This window comes from Notolabrus celidotus, chromosome 12 (assembly GCF_009762535.1).
Source record: "Notolabrus celidotus isolate fNotCel1 chromosome 12, fNotCel1.pri, whole genome shotgun sequence".
In the NCBI taxonomy this organism is placed as follows: Eukaryota; Metazoa; Chordata; class Actinopteri; order Labriformes; family Labridae; genus Notolabrus; species Notolabrus celidotus.
Genome location: NC_048283.1, coordinates 31,370,094 through 31,391,272, shown reverse-complemented (window position 1 = coordinate 31,391,272; position 21,179 = coordinate 31,370,094). Strand labels below are relative to the sequence as shown.

The following is a 21,179-nucleotide window of genomic DNA, read 5'->3' as shown; positions in this document are numbered from 1 at the left end:
AGAGAGGGACACTAAGGGGGAAAACAAGGTTGTGATTCCTGCAGACAGATCAGAGGAGGTGAACAGGATCAAAGTGAAAAAAGAAGAGAGAGAGAGAGCGAGAAGGAGAAAAAAAGGGAGATTTTAAAGTTAGCTTGGTTGCAAGAGAAAGAAGAAGGGAATACGAGTGCAAAATCAGACGACCGTTAAAAATCTTTCAATATGAGCAAAATATTAGTGCCCATCCTGGTACATAACGGATCTTCCTCATCAGCAAAGAGATGTGAGGAAACAAGAAGGAATACAGACACATACACACTTCCATACTTCCATTCCAGGTGGTACATGGAGTGTTGAGGATGAAACAATGTGAACAGCAGAAAAGGTCTAGTGATCAGTTTGGGACTAATGCAAGCATTTTAAAGGGATAAAGAACAAACTAATAAAACTTGTTGACGCAACTGTTCAAACTGCAAATCATCTTGTGCTTTCTACAGCATCTACAGCATGGACAGTTTGATTCCCTTGGACAGAGACTACTGATGCATTGGATAACGGTCAAATACAGATCAGGAATCGTAACAAGTTGCGAATCCACCGGGTTGATCTATTTTGTGTGGTCCAACAGGATGACTTCTTCAAGCCCCACCATCAGATTGAAGTTGGTGAAGACGACTTTAAGCAGTACAATTTCATCACTGCTCTGGTTATGGATGCCATGATGATCTACACATGGTTGGAGATCCCGGTGAAGTTTAAGAAATCTCATAGCGTTAACACCCTGGATACTGAGATGATCCCAAAGTCTGACACTAGTAAGGAGGAGGAGACCCACATCCTTATTGTGGAAGGCTTTCTGCTCTACACCTACGAGCCTTTGATCGACATGTTGAACTAACGTTACTCTATTTCCATCCCGTAAGAAGAATGCAAAAAGAGGAGGTGCAAAGGAACTACTTTGTGCCCAAGCAGCAACCTCCGGTCTCTAAATATGAAACCCATGAGGAAGTGTTATAAACTGCAATTCATAGAGCATCCACTCGAGGCTGGCTGCAGAAACACCAGAAACCACAAACACACCAATTCAAAAAGACGATCTTTACAGCATTAATAAACATGTTTACAGCCTGGTTCAAAAAAACGCTTGGGTCTATGTAGCTAGTTTCTCTATCAACACACACTGTACGGGGGGTGAATTTTTTTCTAATGTGACGGTTTAGAAGATATTAAGATTACGAGTTTTTGCCCAAATAAGGACATGACTGAGTTGACTGACAGGCGGGAATACATAGCTGTTGGCTAGGAGGCTCAAACCCCGCCTCTTTACCTCACACTTTGACTTGTTAAGTTCTGCATTACCAATATGGCTGCCACCGCCAACTGGCTTCAAAACAGCGCTCAGGAACAGATGGGTGACGTCACGGATAATACGTCCATTATTTATACATCTATGTTTGTGCCAGACCCCCCCAGCCTGTTTGATGGTCATGTCTGGCCCATGTATGTGAAACACAAGCACGTGCTACTCTGTGTTTACGTGGAAGAGGCTAACAAAAGAAGAAGAAGCAGTTTGGATGTATTTGAAGCTTGTCGTGCCAACATCATCTATGACTTCTTACGATTTCTGCAAAACCAATGTTTGAGGGACAATGGTGGCATAGCAATACATAACACAACTAGCTCAATCAAGCACCATACCAAAGAAAATGACAAGTTCCACCAAACGACTGCTGCCTAGTTGAAGACTCGGAACGATGGTACAGTTTTCCATCAAGCAGATATGTTTCCAAGACCACTCTGTCACTGTCAACTTTAGAAGACTGTGTGGGAACACTTTTGAGCAGAGTTAAAAGATGTAACAGCAAGAGCTACACAGCAGATATCTGGAGCCCTGATGTTTGCCAGTTGTTACGTTTAACAGTAGATAGTGTGGCTGCATGTCGCACAGTGCACTGCTGGAAGCTGCAAACTTCCACACCTCCTATACACCTAAGGCTCAATTTAGACTGACATCAAGGAAATGTTTGATCTGTGGCAGTTTCTGCAGACCAAAGTGTTCGTCGTTTTGAGGGACAGTTCAAGCAACGTGAAAAAAGCCCTGGACAATGCAGGAGTGTGTATCTTAGGCTGCTTTGCTCATATAATCAGCTTGTGTTCAGAGAAGGTTTAAAGTTCCAGCCTTAAACATAAGTACTGCAATTCCCAGTCTCATCCTCACAGAGAGGAATACAGATTATTAATTAACTGGCATCAGATCAGTACCAGGGGTTTGTTCGGTAGAGAGGTTAAAATGGATTGTGAGATTGAGAGTCAGATTGATGCTATGTTAGCATTAATGCGGGTGTTGTACCAGACCGTCATGGTGAAGAGGGAGCTGAGCTAGAAAGCTAAGCTTTCGATTTAACAGTCGATCTACCTTCCAACCCTCACCTATGGTCATGAGCTATGGGTCTGACCAAAAAGAGAGAAAGAATGAGGTCATGGACACAAGCAGCCGAAATGAGTTACCTCCAAAAGGTGGCTGGGCTAAGCCTTGGAGATAGGGCCAGGAGCTTGGAGTAGAGCTGTTGTTGCTTCACAAATCAAGGAGTCGGTTGAGGTGGTTCAAGCATTTGGTTAAGATGCCTCCTGTACGCCTCCCTTCAGAGGTGTTCTGGGCATGTCCAACTGGGAGGAGGCTGCTGGGGAGACCCAGAGCTGGCTGGAGGGATTACATATCCCACTTGGAGTGGGTATGCCTTGGGATCCCCCAGGAGGAGAGGGATGTCTGGGTTGATTTGCTTAGACTGCCTCCGCGACCCGACCATGAATAAGCAAAAAAGAAAATGGATGGATGGCTGGATGGATGGATGAATGGCTGGATGGATGACATCAGTACTCGGTATCAGGGATACCAAAAGCCCAGGTAACAGTATCTGTATTTCAAAAGTTGTACTTCATGCTCTCTCGTCCATTAACACCCACTGGTTGCCTGACTTCCTGTCCTGCTCGATCTTCTCTGCTGAGATTGATGCACCATGCTCCGGCATCCGGTGAAAATAGAAGCCTTTTGTATCTGGTCTGGAGGGGTCCAGCATGCCAGATCAGAGACGCAGCCAGAATGCAACTGAGCGGATCCAGTGGGAGTTAACACATTGACTGGAATAAAAACCTATCAACTCCGATGCCATGATGGATCAGAGATGGACTGGACATAGCCGTAACTGAGACCACTGTTGTGTCTTGATGTGCATGTTTGGTGGGATCACTTCAAATGACTGCAAACACAAGATTCAAAGCAAGGTAAGCTGCTTATAGCTGTAACCACAGCTTAGAAAGAAAATAGCATCTCTTTATCTCCTCAGCTTTCCTCCCGATTGGGGCTGAAGTTGGACTCATTTTCAGCTCAGGACTATTGTGGTTAACACCAGTCCATTTTATTTATATGGCAAAATAAATAGTTTTAGTTTATACTCTTTTCATCCTATTCTCTTTCAAATGTGAAGCAAAACCTTTGCTTTTTCCTAACAGGCCTATCAATGGCATCACTTCATTCCTGGGGCGGAGGGATCAAACATTGTCAAGGACCAAAATGTAATTACAGATCCAATATTATGGACATGGACCTTCCTCACCAAGCCAACTGTTGGTCTGTTGGTAAAAATCACTGTCTGTAGTGAAGTGTTACTCGAATAATGAGTAGTTATACCCATCCCAGTGCAGCCTGTACGATCTACTTAACCAGCTGTGATGGCCCTACATCCGGCCCGGCCTTTTCCTGGTTAACCACTCAGGACCTGTCCCTGAAACTTGTGGCTAAAAGTATTTCAGAAAATCACTGGGATAATGTCTTTGCCAGCCCAGCAACAAGGACTGAGGATACTGGCAAGATGTTTAAAGTAGCTTGATTTGAAAATGTACTTTCATTTCAATTAGAAATAGAGATTTCAAAATAAAATAATCTGCATTTTCCTATGATTTAATAACCTCACTTTCAGGCTACCCTGAATATACGATGAATGAAACAATAAAGAATTACAAACTTGCCGTTAGGTAATATGAGATCTCTGTCTCTAATGCCACCCCAAACCTGCAGTCCCTTTAACCAGCCCACCATCCATCCCTTCCTCTTCCCAGCGCTGTGTTTGTGTTTCTAGGGGGAGCTGGCTGACCCCTGACCTTGGGCTAATGAGAGCGATAACGAGGATTAAAAGGGGGTGACTGGAAGGTGTATGAGAGTGGGGTTTAAACAATTACACTGGGCTGCCAACATGCCTTTCTTCATGACTCAGGAAATTACAGTCTCCCTCTCGCTCTCCCCCCGCACTCTTTCAGTCGGCACACAAAAGAAAGGGCTTATGGAAAATAATAAATTATCTTGGGGCCACACTAACTTGGATGTAAATCGCCGGGCAATTATGTTTTAATAGCCCTTTAAGAGAATGAGTAATTGGGTTGACACTACTGGGGTTGATCACGCTCACCCGTCTCTCTCCCTTTGTGCCCACTGGAAGCGAGCTGTGGGCCTGTGTGTGGGTCAGCGTGCAGGAGGACTGCCAGTTAGCTTGAAAAACACTGTGACAGTGATATCAGGGAATTTGAATGCCTATTAGCATCATTGTTAAGTTAGAGTGTTACCTGTGCATACAAAGTATTTTTACATTTTCTTCCTTTTTTCAAGTAGGTTTTTTTTCTCCCCCATTCAGAGTTCCTCTTCTACTTCAATAGGAGTTGTGTAACATAAAGCTATTCCCCAAAAGTACAAGTTGTAGTAGATGTTAGAAAATAGGACCTCCATGATAAATTGTTGTATTTCGACATACATATATTAACTTTAGATATTGTGAGCTTGTCAATGCAGGGTGGTGAGGTCCAGTTAAAATAAAGTTGTCTCAAAGCATCTAAATAAAAGAAATAATTAATAATCAAAGTTTAGATCAACTCCTTTTCATCAAAGATGTAGATACATTTCAGAGAGCAGGTCCAGTGTGCCTTGTAACTGCAGGTACATTCAGGGACCATTGTAAATGTGCAATGCAGCCCTTATATTTTGTGTTCATAGTAGGGATGTACATTTTAAGTATTTTCCGTGATTATTATTCTTACGTTAAAAACATGTCAAATACGTTGTTTTCCCCCTAAATTGTATTTTCTACAGCAACAAAATATAACTGACGGGTACATGTTTGACACGCAGAATATCAACGATCAGGCTCATAAAAATATTCTACGTGGACATAGTCTTATAAAGTGAAGCCTGAGACTACTAACAGAAGCATACTTCAGACTCGCAGTGTCCAGTTTTCTGTCAACTCGTTCTTATTGAGAAAATAATCATGTGTATTCGGTCAGGTGTCAGCCGGGAGCGCAACCGGGTCATAATCAGTCCAGCTGCAGAAATGCCCAGACGGCTCTGATGTTGCTGGTCTGCAAACGTAGCGTACCTGAATTTCCCACCTGTCTGTTGCCTTCGTATCCAAAGGTGGGAAATGTCCTGTTTAAAGTTGTCAACCTTTGTGTCCGTGTCATTGTTGGCAGCAGTTTTGTATTAATCCTCTTTAAAAAAAAGCTCACGTGGAGACCTGACGCGCAGCCGCAGCCGCCAGCTGAGCGTCTCCGCTGTGCACAACACCTTTAACAGCTGATTCACATCTAAACATGCTTTAAAGGTGACATATCATGCAAAATGGACTTTTTAATGGTTCTCTACCTGAAATATGTTTCCCTGGCATGTCTACAAACCCCCCGAGAATGAAAAAATCCATTCTGCCCCTGTTCTGATTTCTCCAGCTTTCTGTAAATGTGTGTGAAACGAGCCGTTTCAGACTTCCATGTTTTTGTTACGTAACAACAATATCCGGTCTGTCACGGAGTCAGAGCTCGGAGCTTGTTCAGCCCATAGACTGTATAAAATAATACTGAATCCCTCCTCCGTTTTTCATTACCTGCACAAATGTGTGCTAACAAGGAGCTTAGGAGGGAGGCATGCTAGTTGTAGGCTGTCTTAATAAACACAAAGGTCGGTTTTACTCCCCACGTCTGCAGATTTGAAGATATAGTGGATGATTTTTATTTGTCATGGATAAGTGCTAGCGCTAATTAGCATAGCCACATAGCTATATGTTCATAGCTGTAGCTGTAGCTGTAGCTGTGTACCAAGACACACGTCGACATACTGACAAATAAAACAACAAGAAACACAGAATCTGTGACCAATCCTTCAGAAAGGTCCCGCTGCCTTTCTGGCAGAGGTCGGTTTTACTCCCCACGTCTGCAGATTTGAAGATCTAGTGGATGATTTTTATTTATCATGGATAAGTGCTAGCGCTAGTTAGCATAGCCACATAACTACATGTTCGTAGCTGTGTACCAAGACACACGTCTACATACTGATAAATAAAACAACAAGAAACACTAAATCTATGACCAATCGTTCAGAAAGGTCCTGCTACAGGCGCCTCTCCGTCAGGATCAGATTCAGAGGGTTGAAGTAACGCGATCTCTGAGCAGCCGTGTATATTCAGCCAACATGTAAACATTAGATCAACGTGCTGGAGAGCCGAGGCACATCCACTTCCGGAGGGGGCGTGGTCAGAGGGAAAACAGAGTGTTCTGAGGAGGACTGAAGAAGAGGGCTTTTCAGGCAGACCAAAATCTGATTTCAAAGTGTTTTTTTGAGCATAAACTTTAAATACATGTTTTGGGGACCTCTTAGACCAATATATATTGATGAAAAAAGCGTGATATGTCCCCTTTAAACTTAAAACACCTCCCTGATAGATGAACCAAATATGAGACCACATGTTCCACGTGACGGAAAATTGATAACAAAAATGCGTGTTTCGAGTTCTTAACAATCAATGAATCGATAATCGATTAATTGTGGTCATCCCTTGTTCATAGCATTTTTTTGTGAATCAAGAGAATCAAAATATAGGCATAGTGGTCACTTCAAAAATGTTTTCTTTGGACATTTTAGCAGGGACAGGCTGAATTATTTAACATAAGATATTACACAAGCAAAAGTGTGACCTGTATGATCAGGTTGTCCACAGTATTGCCTTTGCTTTTTAGAATTATAATGGTTGTTGTCGGGTTTTGACAATCAGAATCAAATATTTAACACAGCTGGGTGATACATAAATAAGCCAGGTTATAAATATAATTGACAATTTCTGAATCTCTTTAAAGAGTGTTTAAGTGTAAATAATGTGAAATTCTTAAAAAAAAAAAAAGTCAGTGTATTATATAAAAATCATATCTGTGATGTAAAAGTCATGTACATATGTTTGTTTCTGTTTGTCATGTTTAAAACACTTCAGAAAACCTTTTATCATAAATGTCTCACACTTACACATACACACTAACATGTACAAACAAACACACAGAGGTGAACAGGACCGTGGCCAGCCCCCGTGACCTCTGACCTGGTCTGTGACCTGTATCATCAGTGTGTCTTACTTTGGCCACCATGGGGAATATGGATGCGGGATCGATGTGAGAAGGGAAGAGATCACAACAGGGCAAACCCGGTGAGCTTAAAAAACTCTAAATGAGAGTGGAACAACACAAACAGCAGGGGAAAGAAGAGACACTAAAGAAGAAGAAACTAACAGGGAAAAAAGAAGAGAGAAAAAAGGATAAAATAGTGATAGAGATCTGAGGCTAGACTGAGTCTGACACACAAGAAGGAAATAATCAAACACCTCGGCAGGATGTCGGACCTTGCTGCAATGAACAAGCAAATGGTGGGATAAACCTATATTTATCTCCTCTTACTTTCATCTCGGGAGGAAGACAAACAGGGTAAGAAATTGATCAGATGAGCATCTGTTAGGCTTGGCAACAGTCACAAGTCTGCAGAGACTGTCTTTAAACCCCATTTTTCAATCTCTTCTCCATTACTGTCAACACTGTACAGGCACTTAAAGCCCGCTCCACAGTAAAAGAAGAAAAAAAAAAGAGAGCTGTATATGCAGATGAAGGCTGTTCTTCACCCTGTTAGTGTTCCCTTTAAGATGGAGGTTCTCTATTTCCTGCAGCCATAGTAAGTGGTTGACACAGACTGTTTGTGCGGGAAATTTCTATAGGAGAAGTAGAGCGGAATAACACGTCTTTTTTCATTTATGATACCTCTTTGTGTATAGAAATTAAAGGGTGTCTTTATCATACAGCCACACAATCCTTCGTGTTTGCCCATACTTGGCACATAATAGAGGTACGTTACAGTTTAAAAACAAAAACAAAGAGTCACACAGTTAGCAGAAGTGTTCGACAACAAGATTTGATATATAGTTATTTGATCTTGGTAGAGCATTCTAGAAAAGTAGAGATACACTATAACAACCAGAACGGCTTTTAGTGGCTGCCAGCAAGCTCTTACACTCTGTATTCAAACAGAACTAGGACTGCAACCATCAATCATTCTCTCATTTAACCACTGATTATTTGGTTTATACATTGCTAGACAAATATCACATTCCAAAAGCCAAACTGAAATATCTTTAAAACGTCCGAATCATTCAGTTTCAGCTAAAGCATATAGTAACCAGGAAGCATCAAATTTGATTGACTAATTCACAAGTGGTTTTATCCCCAGACCTATGGAGAGAATATGATGTCTTTAATATGCAATCAAAAATAATGGATTTGAGAACAAAAAACAATTTCGCAAACAAAATTATGATTTGAAAAATATGAAATAATGCTATGAATAAAGGAAATATATTTGTGATTAAAAACGTATCTTTATAAATCCACTCTTTTTTTGTTACAAACAAAATTATTATTCTCACGAACCACAGATTTGTTTGCGTTTCCAGTTTTTGCATTTGCGTTTCTACATAACTGTCATGGGCGGGACCTCCCCTGAGAGATGCAAGAAGCCTCCTGATTGGTCAGTCTCACTCAGAGAGACGGTGTGACAACTTCCGCCCCAACAAGTTGTTGCCGCGAAGAGAGACACATCAACATCGAGAAACAGGTACGTTTTGCGTAACATACCTGTTTATTTTCTGTCTTATTGGTGCTTTTAAGGTTACACTTGTCGTTCGTTCTTCCAGTGTTTTTTTCCCCTAACCGTTTTAGACGGCGGTATCAGACATTAACACCTAACACGCTGTGTGCTCGTCATAAGCGACTGACTTTATTACCGCCCGGCTTTAGTGACAGTTATCCTAATTTCATAGTTATCGGCCTGTTTATAAATAAATAAACAAACTTTTTCATTAGATATACTATCAGAACAAATCAGGAGGCGTGTGTGTGCTATTAAGGTTACACTTGTCGTTCGTTCTTCCAGTGTTTTTAGTTTCTTTTTACTTAACTTAAAGGAGGAATGACCCCTCAACAATCCACACACACGCCTCCTGATTTGTTCTGATAGTATATCTAATGAAAAAGTTTGTTTATTTATTTATAAACAGGCCGATAACTATGAAATTAGGATAACTGTCACTAAAGTCAGTCGCTTATGACGAGCACACAGCGTGTTAGGTGTTAATGTCTGATACCGCCGTCTAAAACGGTTAGGGGAAAAAAACACTGAAAGAACGAACGACAAGTGTAACCTTAAAAGCACCAATAAGACAGAAAATAAACAGGTATGTTACGCAAAACGTACCTGTTTCTCGATGTTGATGTGTCTCTCTTCGCGGCAACAATTTGTTGGGGCGGAAGTTGTCACACCGTCTCTCTGAGTGAGACTGACCAATCAGGAGGCTTCTTGCATCTCTCAGGGGAGCACCCGCCCATGACAGTTATGTAGAAACGCAAATGCAAAAACTGGAAACGCAAACGCAAAAACTGGAAACGCGAACGAATCTGTGGTTCGTGAGAATAATAATTTTGTTTGTAACAAAAAAAGAGTGGATTTATAAAGATACATTTTTAATCACAAATATATTTCCTTTATTCATAGCATTATTTCATATTTTTCAAATCATAATTTTGTTTGCAAAATTGTTTTTTGTTCTCAAATCCATTATTTTTGATTGCATATTAAAGACACAATATTCTCTCCATACAGACCAACACAAATTAAATGTCACACTCACACTACCTATGACCTGCAGAATTCCTCGACGGCATATTTTTTATTTGCTTGTATTTCCATCCTACAATGTATTCTTAGCTTGGTCTCATATCTTTTAGTGCCAGTTGATTCTGTCATGTTTCTCTGACCTTCACAGAATCAACTCAAAGCCTCCCTCTTAAAAAAAGCCTACAACACGTGACCTCTACTCCCTCTCCTACCTTCTGGGTCTTATACTTCTATCTGATTGACACATCATGTAAAGAGTCTTTGAGGACGTCGAAAGGCGCGATATATGTCTTATCAATTCTAATTATTATTGTTATTATTATTATTAATGCTACCCTTTGACTCATAAAAGTTTGTGATTAGTGGCTGTTAGAGAAACACATGGTAAGGTATGGGGTCATATTTGTCTACACGTATAGTGTAATGGTAAGATAATGAAATTTGGCTTGGGAAATCCAATTCGAATTTTGAGTTTATTATTTTCAAAGCTCTTATCAGGGTAGTAAGGAAAAAACTACTTGTTCATTAAAGTATACACCCTGGAAATCACTGACTTTGGGGGCTGTTTTCACATTCAAAGCAAGATGGCGCACTTGCTGTTGGGTTTAGGATATGCCATTTTGTGCATGTAGCAAAAAAACTCTGGGGAGGTTTTTAAAAAAAACTATAGGGGCACCATAGAGCATATTTTGGCACATTTTTTATATCAATTTCACCAGGCCTGATGTATGGGTGAAGTTTGGTGACTTTTGGGGTGTGTTAAAGGCTCAAAATATGTGATTCATTGCAGACTAGAAGGAAAGAAAGATGAAGGAATAATGAAAATTGGGGTTGCCGATACGATTAAAGGACGATGTTGGTTCATTTAGAACGATTCAATCCCAAATGGTTCAGTGACTTGAAATCGATTCAGTAACTTTTTAGCCCAAAATTCAACCAGTGTGACTGTGAAATAAATCCCTTGATACTGGACAGTCCTAGAGTCCTGTTGTTTCTTGTAAGGGAATCTGGTATAAATTAATTATGGATATAAACGTTGTGTGAAATCCCATGGCGCCTTAGTAGGTGGTTGGATAGATTTGTGGTGTTGCCGTGGTAACTTTGCTTGACCTTTACACATCCTACAAACAGCGAGCGACTTATTTAGAACATCTCCGTCTTTGCAAAAGCTAAAGTGTTTCCACACACTGGACCGCAATGGTGGCTTGATTATTTCTCAGCCGCCGGCTTCTCCTCTGCCATCTGCCATGCTATGTTTTGTTGTCTGCTGGCGCATGGTGATGACGTCACAGACAGGCAGCCTGAATTGAGTAACGTTTAACATCTTTATCATTAAAAGTGCAAAAAAAACACATCCATATAAAGTCTGCCGTGCTTAAATCCAATGTGTTATTACCTAGTATGGATACAATAGATTTATTACCTTTTAAAACGATGTTGGATCGATATATGTAGTCTGGAAGGCCAACTTGCCGAGCACAGATCAATGTCGTCGGATCATAGGAATATAAATCCATACCTCGATGTAGTAGATTAATCGTTACACCCCTAGTTGAAATGTTATCAACAGGACTACCACAAGTTGCTTGTTCATGAATAACATAATTAATTCATTCTTTTACAGTTTGATTGGTGAACACAGTAATGTTTGATGACACTGGGGAGATGTGTCAGCAAGCCTTACTGTGTAGACCGTGCACGAAAGTTGTAGGGAAGTGGTTGGGATAATGGATAGAGTATATAATGTGAGACTTGTACACCCAACACATACATCTGGGCTAACAATCTATAGTTTTATCACGGACAGAATAAAAAATAAGCATTGATTAACCCTTTTAATATTTTACTAATGCTGCAATGTTAAAACATTGGTAAAACATTCAGTTTTGTCTTGATAAAGAGATGTAAAATGTAGACAGCCACATGTTTCTTGAACAAACAGTTTGAGTTGTGAAAAATGAATTACTAGGAGACAGTGTTAGCGCATCAAAGTTGTATACAGGGACACTGTCATCTACAGAGGATCTTACTCTCTGTCCTTTTTTATTTTTTAATTTTTTAATGTTGTTTTAGCCACACGTGTACAAAAAAACAAAAAAAAACCAACATATACACATACATACATACATACATACATACATACATACATACATACATACATACATACATACATACATACATACATACATACATACATACATACATACATACATACATACATACATACATACATACATACATACAAACATACATACATACATACATACATACATACATACATACATACATACATACATACACATGTATGCACACATGCATATACATGATAATAACAAAGAAAAGTAAATTAAAAAATAATAATAATAATACTTAAGTGTCGAGTGTCAAATATGTTGAGTGATGTTGACATACATTTAACGTTTTATAGTACAGTGAGGGAGTGTGAGTGTGGTTAGGGGACATAAAGGGAGAGGGGTGTGTGCGTGTGTGTGTGCGTGCGCGTGTGTGTGTGTGCATGTGGTGTGTCTAAGTAAAAGAAGTTGGTCTATGTGTTTGGGTTAATACTGTGGATTGGGAATCAGGCAGTTATAGAGGTAAGTTTATTGATGAATGTAGACCAGGTTTTAGAGAAGTCAGCTGATTTGTGATTGAGAGAGGCAGAAAGTTTTTCTAGGGATATATGTTCTATTAGGAGATTCTTCCATTGAGCAATATTGATGAACTTTTTTGATTTCCAGTTTAGGAGGATTGTTTTCTTGGCGATAGCTAGATCCTCTCCGTCCTTTGCGCACTGACAAAAAGTTGTCCTCTGGAGCACCTGCTGATATGCGCTTGTATCTCCAAAAGTGTTTCTTTGTGTATCCGTCTTTCTCTACCTCCCATCCTCATTGAGCCTCTTTTATTCCCTCCTGAGCGGCTCCGTCACCCATGTCGCTGGGGGACAAGGAGAACGTGGCGTTTTCCCTGGATCAAAAATTTACGAGCAATTAAAAGTCGGCCGACGCCCGACATCCATCAGCCCTGCGTGCTGCTGCCAGGCTGGGTGAGGGGGACTCGCAGTAAACCACAGGCTATATACTTTTATATCTGTTTTCCCTCCAAAGAGGGAAGGTTATGACAAAATTATGTTTTACTGTCCGTGGTTTCTCGCCCGATGTAGACATCTTTCACAGAACAGGCTCGTTGGAGGTCAGAGTCCCTTGGAAGGAGGATAGGAGAGAGAAATACGTGTGTGCGTAAATATGTGTTGAGTTTATGTTTGGTGATTTTTTCAACTAGTGACAGAAGCCTTTAACACAATAGGAATAACATAGTATCTACTCCTCTGGTCCATCAGTTACTGGGGGAAGAGTGACCCAATTACACTGTTGTTTATTACTGCAGAGCTCTGATTTATTTCCCTATGCTGAAGTAATTTCAAAGCTTACTCTTCACTCCAATAAAGGCTGCAAGACACACTTTTTTGTATTCAAACACACAAACACATGCAGTTATGCACAATGATCCATTGCGACACACCTAATACACAAAAAAGCACGCAAACCCTCATACATCAACTCAGTCACTCTGTCTCTTTTTCTGGCTGCTCACGACAGGCCCAGACTCATTTGCATCCTTAATTGTGTTGTAATGTACTTTTAATTTGAAAATGGAGGCAATTAATTATTTTGATATGGAACAAAATGCCGCAAATGTAAACATTCTAATGGTTCTCTGTGAACAGAGATTCATTTTTCAAAAGAGGGATTGAATCTTATCTAATTTTGTAATGCCGTACTATTTTTTCTTTGCGGGATATCACTTTGCACTCATGCATTCTCCTTGATATTCACTTTGTCTTTGCAGGGAGGGCAGTGTTTCTTTGATCTGTTCCTCTGCTGTTATTTTCTATCTAAATCTCCCACAGGATAATTACTGTAGCTTCACCTATGTTATCAGAAGAGATTAAATGAAATTAAGCCTGTTTGGACATTCTGCTTCTCCACCATACGTCATCCCTCCGGTGCATGCCGCTTACACCACACTCCCCACTTTCTATTTCTGGGTCAAAGAGGCTTCAAGTGGAGATGTGAATCACAGATTAATTTTTTCTCCCTGCGTCTACCATGTGATCAATAGGTGTCAGTGTTCAAAGGATAGTAAGCAATGCCGGAGGAGGGGAGAGAAGGGGGAGGAGATGGAGACCCATTTGTACAGGCCTTGGAAAAAAAATGACACTTCCACTCCCTCACCCTGATAAACTTCCCAGAGAGGGGAACAGGATGGATGCGTGTTATTTTTTTCCTCTTTTCACCCATTTTCCATCACCTCTTCTCCCTCATTCCCTGTCTCTCCCACACACACACATTTCTGTACTCATATCTCTAAACCCCCACCCAACCACCCCTCACCCCATCTCTTTCTGTCTACCCCCTTCTGAATCTCCTGAGGGTGCTAGGAGCTCGCTGACATCACAGCCGGCCTGGCAACAGCCTATAAATTATGAGTGACAAGTCTTTGGACCAATAAAAGCACCACCATATTTCATGCACAGTAAATCTGATTGCAGATTGCTGTGGCGTGTGGCGGATGACATGTTTATTGTAGTCATGGCGGGGGGGAGGAAGGCTGAGGGTGAGACAGTGTGGGGAGGAAGGGCTGCTCCTCAACATCACAGTTTCTGAAGCTCTCAGTCTATATAGAGGTCAAACAGATGGGAACTCAGGGATGCAGGGAACCCCTTCCACCCACCCTCCTAAATCCTTGAACACACACACCATCACACACACACACCATCACACACACATAAACATATGTACTCACACACATCAATGCCAGCCATACAGCTTCTATAAAGCTGCTATTTTTTGCCTTCAGCTTTTACAAAGCCAGACAACTTCTTTCTCTGCAGCCATCTGTCCTCAATATGCACATATTCTCACTTTGACAAATGTTTATATTCAACATTTCTTGAGGATTTTTCCTTCTTTAAAGTGAGACTGTATAACTTTGTAAAATTAAATCAAATCTTCTCTTACTTTAAAATATATCAGTAAATGTGATGCAAATGTAAAACAAAGGAAATGATGTGCTCAAAAAGTCAATTCTTGGATTTTGCTGCTGTCTTTCTTGGTCTGGTAACAAGAGTAGCTTCTGATTTTGAATGTTGCAGTATACCGTTTTCTTCTTTAAAGGCAGCAACTAACACCAATAGCACAATCCAGACCCATCAGCAACAACATCCATAGTGTAAAAACATGGATGTGCCTGTCGACACACATTGACGCAGGGCCATACACTCACCCTTTATCCAATAATTATCACTTGGGCCGCAGATTACAGTGGTAAAGAAGGCCTGGTGCATTACAAGCAAATAGAAAAAAAGAAAATGAAGAAACAAATCCACTCATTGTACAGATCAGTGCAGCCTTATAAAAGGCTTCAAACACAGACAACACAATTAAAAAGCTGAAACAATTAAGTACAAAGACGAGTGGCAGAAGTTTCCCAAGGACACAATAAAGTGATGAATACATCAGTAAATAAAAGTAGCTAGCAAACAAACAAACAAATATACAAACATACAAACAAACAAACGAACAAACAGTGCATTCTTTTCCTAAAGATCGTCAGTTTTTATCTTCCAACTGAAACTTTCACTCACAGCTCTTTTGTTTGGGTTTTTCTTTCAAGTGCAGCCTGCTCCTCTTTGCGTGAGTGAAGGTGTTTCATGGTTGATTATTATTTGTTTCTGTTTGTAATATTGTGCAATAACTTACCTCAATATCGATCCTTAAGATAGAAGTCTAGAAGTGTACATAGTTTATATATCTGTTATATTTGCGTTATATTATTTTATCTTACTTAATATTCAACTTTTATTAGCCCAGAATCTATTCAGCCAAGTTACATGCTCAATCATTTATTTCCATTATTGTCCCACATCTTGGGTTTCTTTCATATTTATTTTTTTTCCATCGCAGAATTATTTGAGAAATAACATTATATCTAAAAACAAGCAAAATGGCATATTCTTGCTCTGTTATCTTTTGATCAAATTTTGATTCGTTAAATTTGGTGTCTCTTTTTGGTAATAACTGCTTACTTACTTTTCCTTAGATCAATTACATCGAAACCCCCCCCAAAAAAGGATCTCCTGGAAATTACAGTGCGTTTATAAATTGTACAAATTACCATTGATTCAATTGGAAACAACTTGAAGAAAAGTGTACTATAAACTTAAATTCAGTGTTGTGTGTGAACCAAGTGGCAACCTCCATTCTTAAAATATGAAGCCCATGCAGAAGTTCCAAAAACTGCAGTTCATTGAGTGTCCACTTGAGGCTGGATGCAGAAACGCCGGAAACCACATACACACCCATTCAATAAAGATGATATTTGCAGCAGGAATAAACATGTTTACAGCCTGGTTCAAAAACAGTTTAGGTCTGGATAGCTCATTTCTCTACGACACACACTGTACGAGGTGAATTTATTTTTTACAACTCGAAGATATTAAACTTACAAGTTTTGCCCAAATAAGGACATGGCTGACTTGACTTGATTGACAGGTGGGCACCCTGAAGCTGTTATTGAAAAGGCTAAAGGCCCGCCTCTTTACCTCACACTAGCTCGGATGAAGTTAGGTTGTGTTTAGCATTTCCAACATGGCACCCGCCGACAATAGGCTTCAAAACAGATGGGTGACGTCATGGCTTGGCTTATGCATCTAGCAATCCAGATGTAGTAAGCCAGGGGTGTCCAAAGTACGGCCCGGGGGCCAATTGCGGCCCAATGTCCATTTAATTATGGCCCCAAGCTTCCATCTTAAAATGTGATATTTATAGCATAGAAATTAATCACCTTCTGAATCTTGTACATTTGCAGTTTCTTTCAAGCGCACAAACAAAACTAAAGTTAATCCAGAAACGTCTCAAAAAGCTTCATATGGACTACTTTTATAAATTCAAAGCTCTGGATATTCTGCAGGAATATAATTAGGAGGAAACACAAGAACTCTTGAAGTTGACAGTTTTTTTTTTCAAATTAATGTTTTTATCATGATGTGAAAATGTTCTTGATGAACACTAAAAGTTCAGAAGACACAAGACAAGATCAAAATTAGGAAATTGTGCAGAAAAGGCAAAATTTGGTGCAGAAAAAATAGTTCAGAATGTAGGACAAGAATGATTTAGTCCTTAAAATGTTGTCTGCTGGTCAGAAAAGTCTTAAAAACAACATGAAATAGAAGTGTGATGAAATCCAGATCATGATCCTGCCATAGAAAAATAACAAGACAATATTTTTTCCCACACTGCCCGACAAGAATGAAAAATATTCTACAGAAGAAGATAAAGTTTGCTAATGTTTAAGTGGCTTGTGGAGAACTGAGGACTTCCTAGTTACTGATTTATTGAGAAAAAAATTTAAAATAATTGTTATTAAATAGAGATTTCATATATCACTTTTATGATTCCTAAGTCACCTAAGTCTCAGTAGGAGCCACTGGCCCTGAAGTATTCTGACAACATCAAATGTGGCCCTCTTTGAAAAAAGTTTGGACACCCCTGTAGTAAGCGGTACCTATATGAACCAGCTGTTGTGACTTTTGAAGGAGTTTTATGAGAGAATCCCAACAGGCTAAAAACTGGGATGGTTTTATAGAGGTGTAGCTTTTTTGAGAATAAGCAATAGTTCACTTTTAGCATTTGTTTGTTCAGTGTTTCTTTACCCTTAGCCAACCCTGTGGTATTGTAGGGTATATTCATTGTTTTGTGATGTTAAGGCGAAATATTCATCTGACAGATTATAGAGTTATATGTGTGTTTCTAAGTTTTCAAAGCTGCCAATTTTTTCCCGTCTTTTACTGAGATTTTCTTGGCTATTACACTTAATATATGTATATAATTCTGTAATTTTCTTCTGGTTGTTTGCAGTCACTTGGCGCCAGTGACGTGTGGAATTCAAATGGGGTCAGGAAGTAAATTTCAGAATGGACGCAACTGAGGAAAGCCCGTACTGTGCTGTGCTGTACTGTGCTGTACTGTGCTGCTCTAGACACCGTAATAAGACAGCGACACCGACAAAAAATTCTGAAATATGTCAGAAGAGATCCTTATCTCATGAAGGCTTCCCATTTTTTAACTGACCCAAGCTTATTTCCGAATGTGTCTGCCGTTGACATCACTGTCTACCTCATCCTCCAGACTCCATTTTACACCACCGAGCACAACTGGTCATCCAATGAATGAGAAAACTAGCTGACACAAATAACAGAGTTAGCTGTGACAGTACAAGCCTGCCAAATCCAAACAAAGAGAGAGAAAAAAGTTCACCCTCTCTGACATCACTGATGTCCAACTTTATCCTAAAAGCATTCAGCGTTATCTTCAATTCTTTGTAACATGGATCCTCTCATTACTGATATCATATCTAATCTTTAATGTATTGTACCAACCTCATTGATGGCAAGTGACCCTGTATTCATTGCACTGTCTAGTCCATCCGTCCTCACCCATGCAATAAACCATTCTTCATAATTAGCCTGCAGTATGATCTGGGCATTACAAGTCCTCTGCCACAGCCTCTAAATGGACAGATTTCAGCAGACGCCCGCTGGTGTGATCGGCATCATTATATTTTAATTAATCCATTCTTCTCACAGCAACACAGTAATTACAATCTATTTTATGACACTGCATGCTGCGAAAGAGGGGATAAAGGAGGGAAATAGGAAGGCTAGGAGAGGAAATAACAGCAAGAAAAGGGAAAAGAAAGGAGGAAGGATGGGATAGGAAACTACAAAAAAAAAAGGTGAGGTGAAAGAGAGAAGGGAGACAAAGAGCAGAGAAAAAAAACATCACAAATGCTATGACTGATTAGCGATATGTCATCGCCTGGCTGACGTTGTAAAAGCATTGTAAAATCATTTATACGATGTCTGGAGGAGCACAGGGCTAACTCTCTCTCTCTTTCTCTCTCTCTTCCTCTTCCAGTTTCATGCTTCATACAGTCAGAAGGAGAGGCTCCATTTCCTCCAGCCTCTGTCTATATAAATCAGAGCAGGTACGGACACTCAGATACACTGTGGGTGTGATAATAACATTAGAGGATTACAATGACACTCCTCCTTGGACAAGATCACCTGTCTCAACTGACATAAAACAGCTGCTTTTTGTGGTTTAAGCGCTTTATATCAGGAGAGTGTGTAGGTGTGTGTGTGTGCACATTTAAGTGGTGAGTGTGCAGGGGGCAAACACTGTACGGTGAGCAAGTGGAAGCTTACCTCGCCTGTGTGATTCATAACAGAGTTGAGGAGTTTGTAATAAGTAAAAGCTGGTCTCTTCAGTTTAACACTTAGATCGGTTCCCTGCAGTCGGTCTGACCTCTTTTAGATTTCAATGTTTCATTTTAAACAAGCAGTGGAACTGTTGTGTGTGGTCAAGAAACCCACAGGGCACTGAAGGTGGGTCACGCAGGTATAAATGTACCTGCAATTATCACAGCTAGAGATCAAAAAGAGATAATTATAGTAATCCTACATTTCATAACCACAACCGCAGTTTCCCTGTGTACTCTGTGGATGATTGATCCAATTGTACACAATTATAAAACCATCCATCAAATATGTATAAGGGGTCTGCGACGTGTTACACTTGATAACTAAACAGTTATAGACCTGCAGTATGCCCTGCACCACATAACAATGGTAAAGCATGATTACAGCTTTCTACTGAATTACCCTTCTCACCTGCTCATGATCACATAATGCGAAGCAGATTTAAAAAGAGGTTGCTGATCTGTAACATAGTTTGTGTTTTCTTTACAGTACTTACAAATACTTAAAAGTAGCAGTTCCTATAAGTTGAGTTTAAGTATGATGTGCAATTCAACAAAAAAAGTGTTCTTAAGAAACTATGAAATGAAAAAGGGCCTAAGGGACGGAAGTCTGCGTTCTACCACCTGAAGAACATCTTCCGTCTGCGTCCATCTCTTTCAGATTCAGTTGCTGAGGCCCTCGTCCATGCATTCACAACCTCCCGGCTGGATTACTGCAATGAAGTCCTGTTCAGGGTACCCAGCAATGCCCTGGACAGGCTCCAATATGTGCAGAACTCAGTTGCCAGGGTTCTCACGCACACTAAGCCCTGGCAGCACATCACCCCCACTCTCATGCACCTCCACTGGCTCCCTGTTAAGTACCGCATCTCCTACAAACTCTTCCTCCTCACTTACAAATCCCTGCATGCCCTCGCCCCCCCAACACCTGGCTGACCTCCTCCACCAACACACTCCATCCCGGAACCTACGGTCTTCGGACCTGAGTCTCCTCTCCATCCCCTGGACTAAGTTGCAGACTTTTGGAGACAGAGCCTTCAGTGTGGAAGGAAGCAACTTAGAAGTTACATGATGAGGCAACAACAAACTGTTGCAGCAGAAATAAGCATAAATGAGCATAATAAATAACTTGTTCCCCCGCCTTGAATGACATTTTGGATATTTTGAAAATATTGTTATCACTTTCTGAAAGGGGGTTATTATTAAAGCAGGAAAAGTAACACTCAAACAAGTTAAAAAAAAAAGCTAGCCCAACTGTTGTTAAAGGGGATTTGACAAACAATATTTTGGCTTTGAGCAACACTTCAATGTCTTTGGTTATGATGACATTACTAAATGGCTCTTCTCTGCACATGAATAGCCATAAAACCATAAATTGTAATATTCAAACCTCGTTTCCAATTTGTGTACTGAGCTAAGCTAGCAGCTGCTAGCTTCAGTTCTTATATTTAGTGTACAGACATGAGATGGATATCAATCACTGAAAGAAAAAAAAAAAGCACAGCCACACTTGACTAACAGCCCTGGCAAAGAGCAATGAAGGGTTGCTGGTGAAGTAGCTCTCATTACGTTTGAGGAACAGAGTTTGATTGTAAAGTGACTGATAAATACACCAATCAAAAGATGATGATGCCACATGTTTGAGTTTAAAACCAATCCAGTGTGTGCACGGAGACTTCACTATACCTATGATGAACATGGTATCCTTCTGCGTTGATGTTCCACCCAGGCACTTCGGGGTCGGGGATCTTTGCTGTCTTGGCGATCAGATGCTGAACATCCCTCCATGTCAGCGCGGGACTGGGGCGAGAGACATAAAACAGAATATCATCAAACGCATCCTTCCTTCGGCCTTGTTCTA

At 40.3% G+C, this 21,179-nt stretch overlaps 1 protein-coding gene across 1 annotated transcript in view; it reads right to left on the bottom strand.

Moving 5' to 3' along the window:
• The window catches only part of LOC117822427 (furin-like protease kpc-1), a 232,152-nt gene that overhangs the window by 61,036 nt on the left and 149,937 nt on the right, over window positions 1-21,179 (bottom strand). Inside the window, exon 13 of the mRNA XM_034697137.1 lies at window positions 21,005-21,118. Coding sequence (XP_034553028.1) covers window positions 21,005-21,118 — 114 coding nt within the window. The remainder of the gene's footprint in view (window positions 1-21,004; window positions 21,119-21,179) is intronic.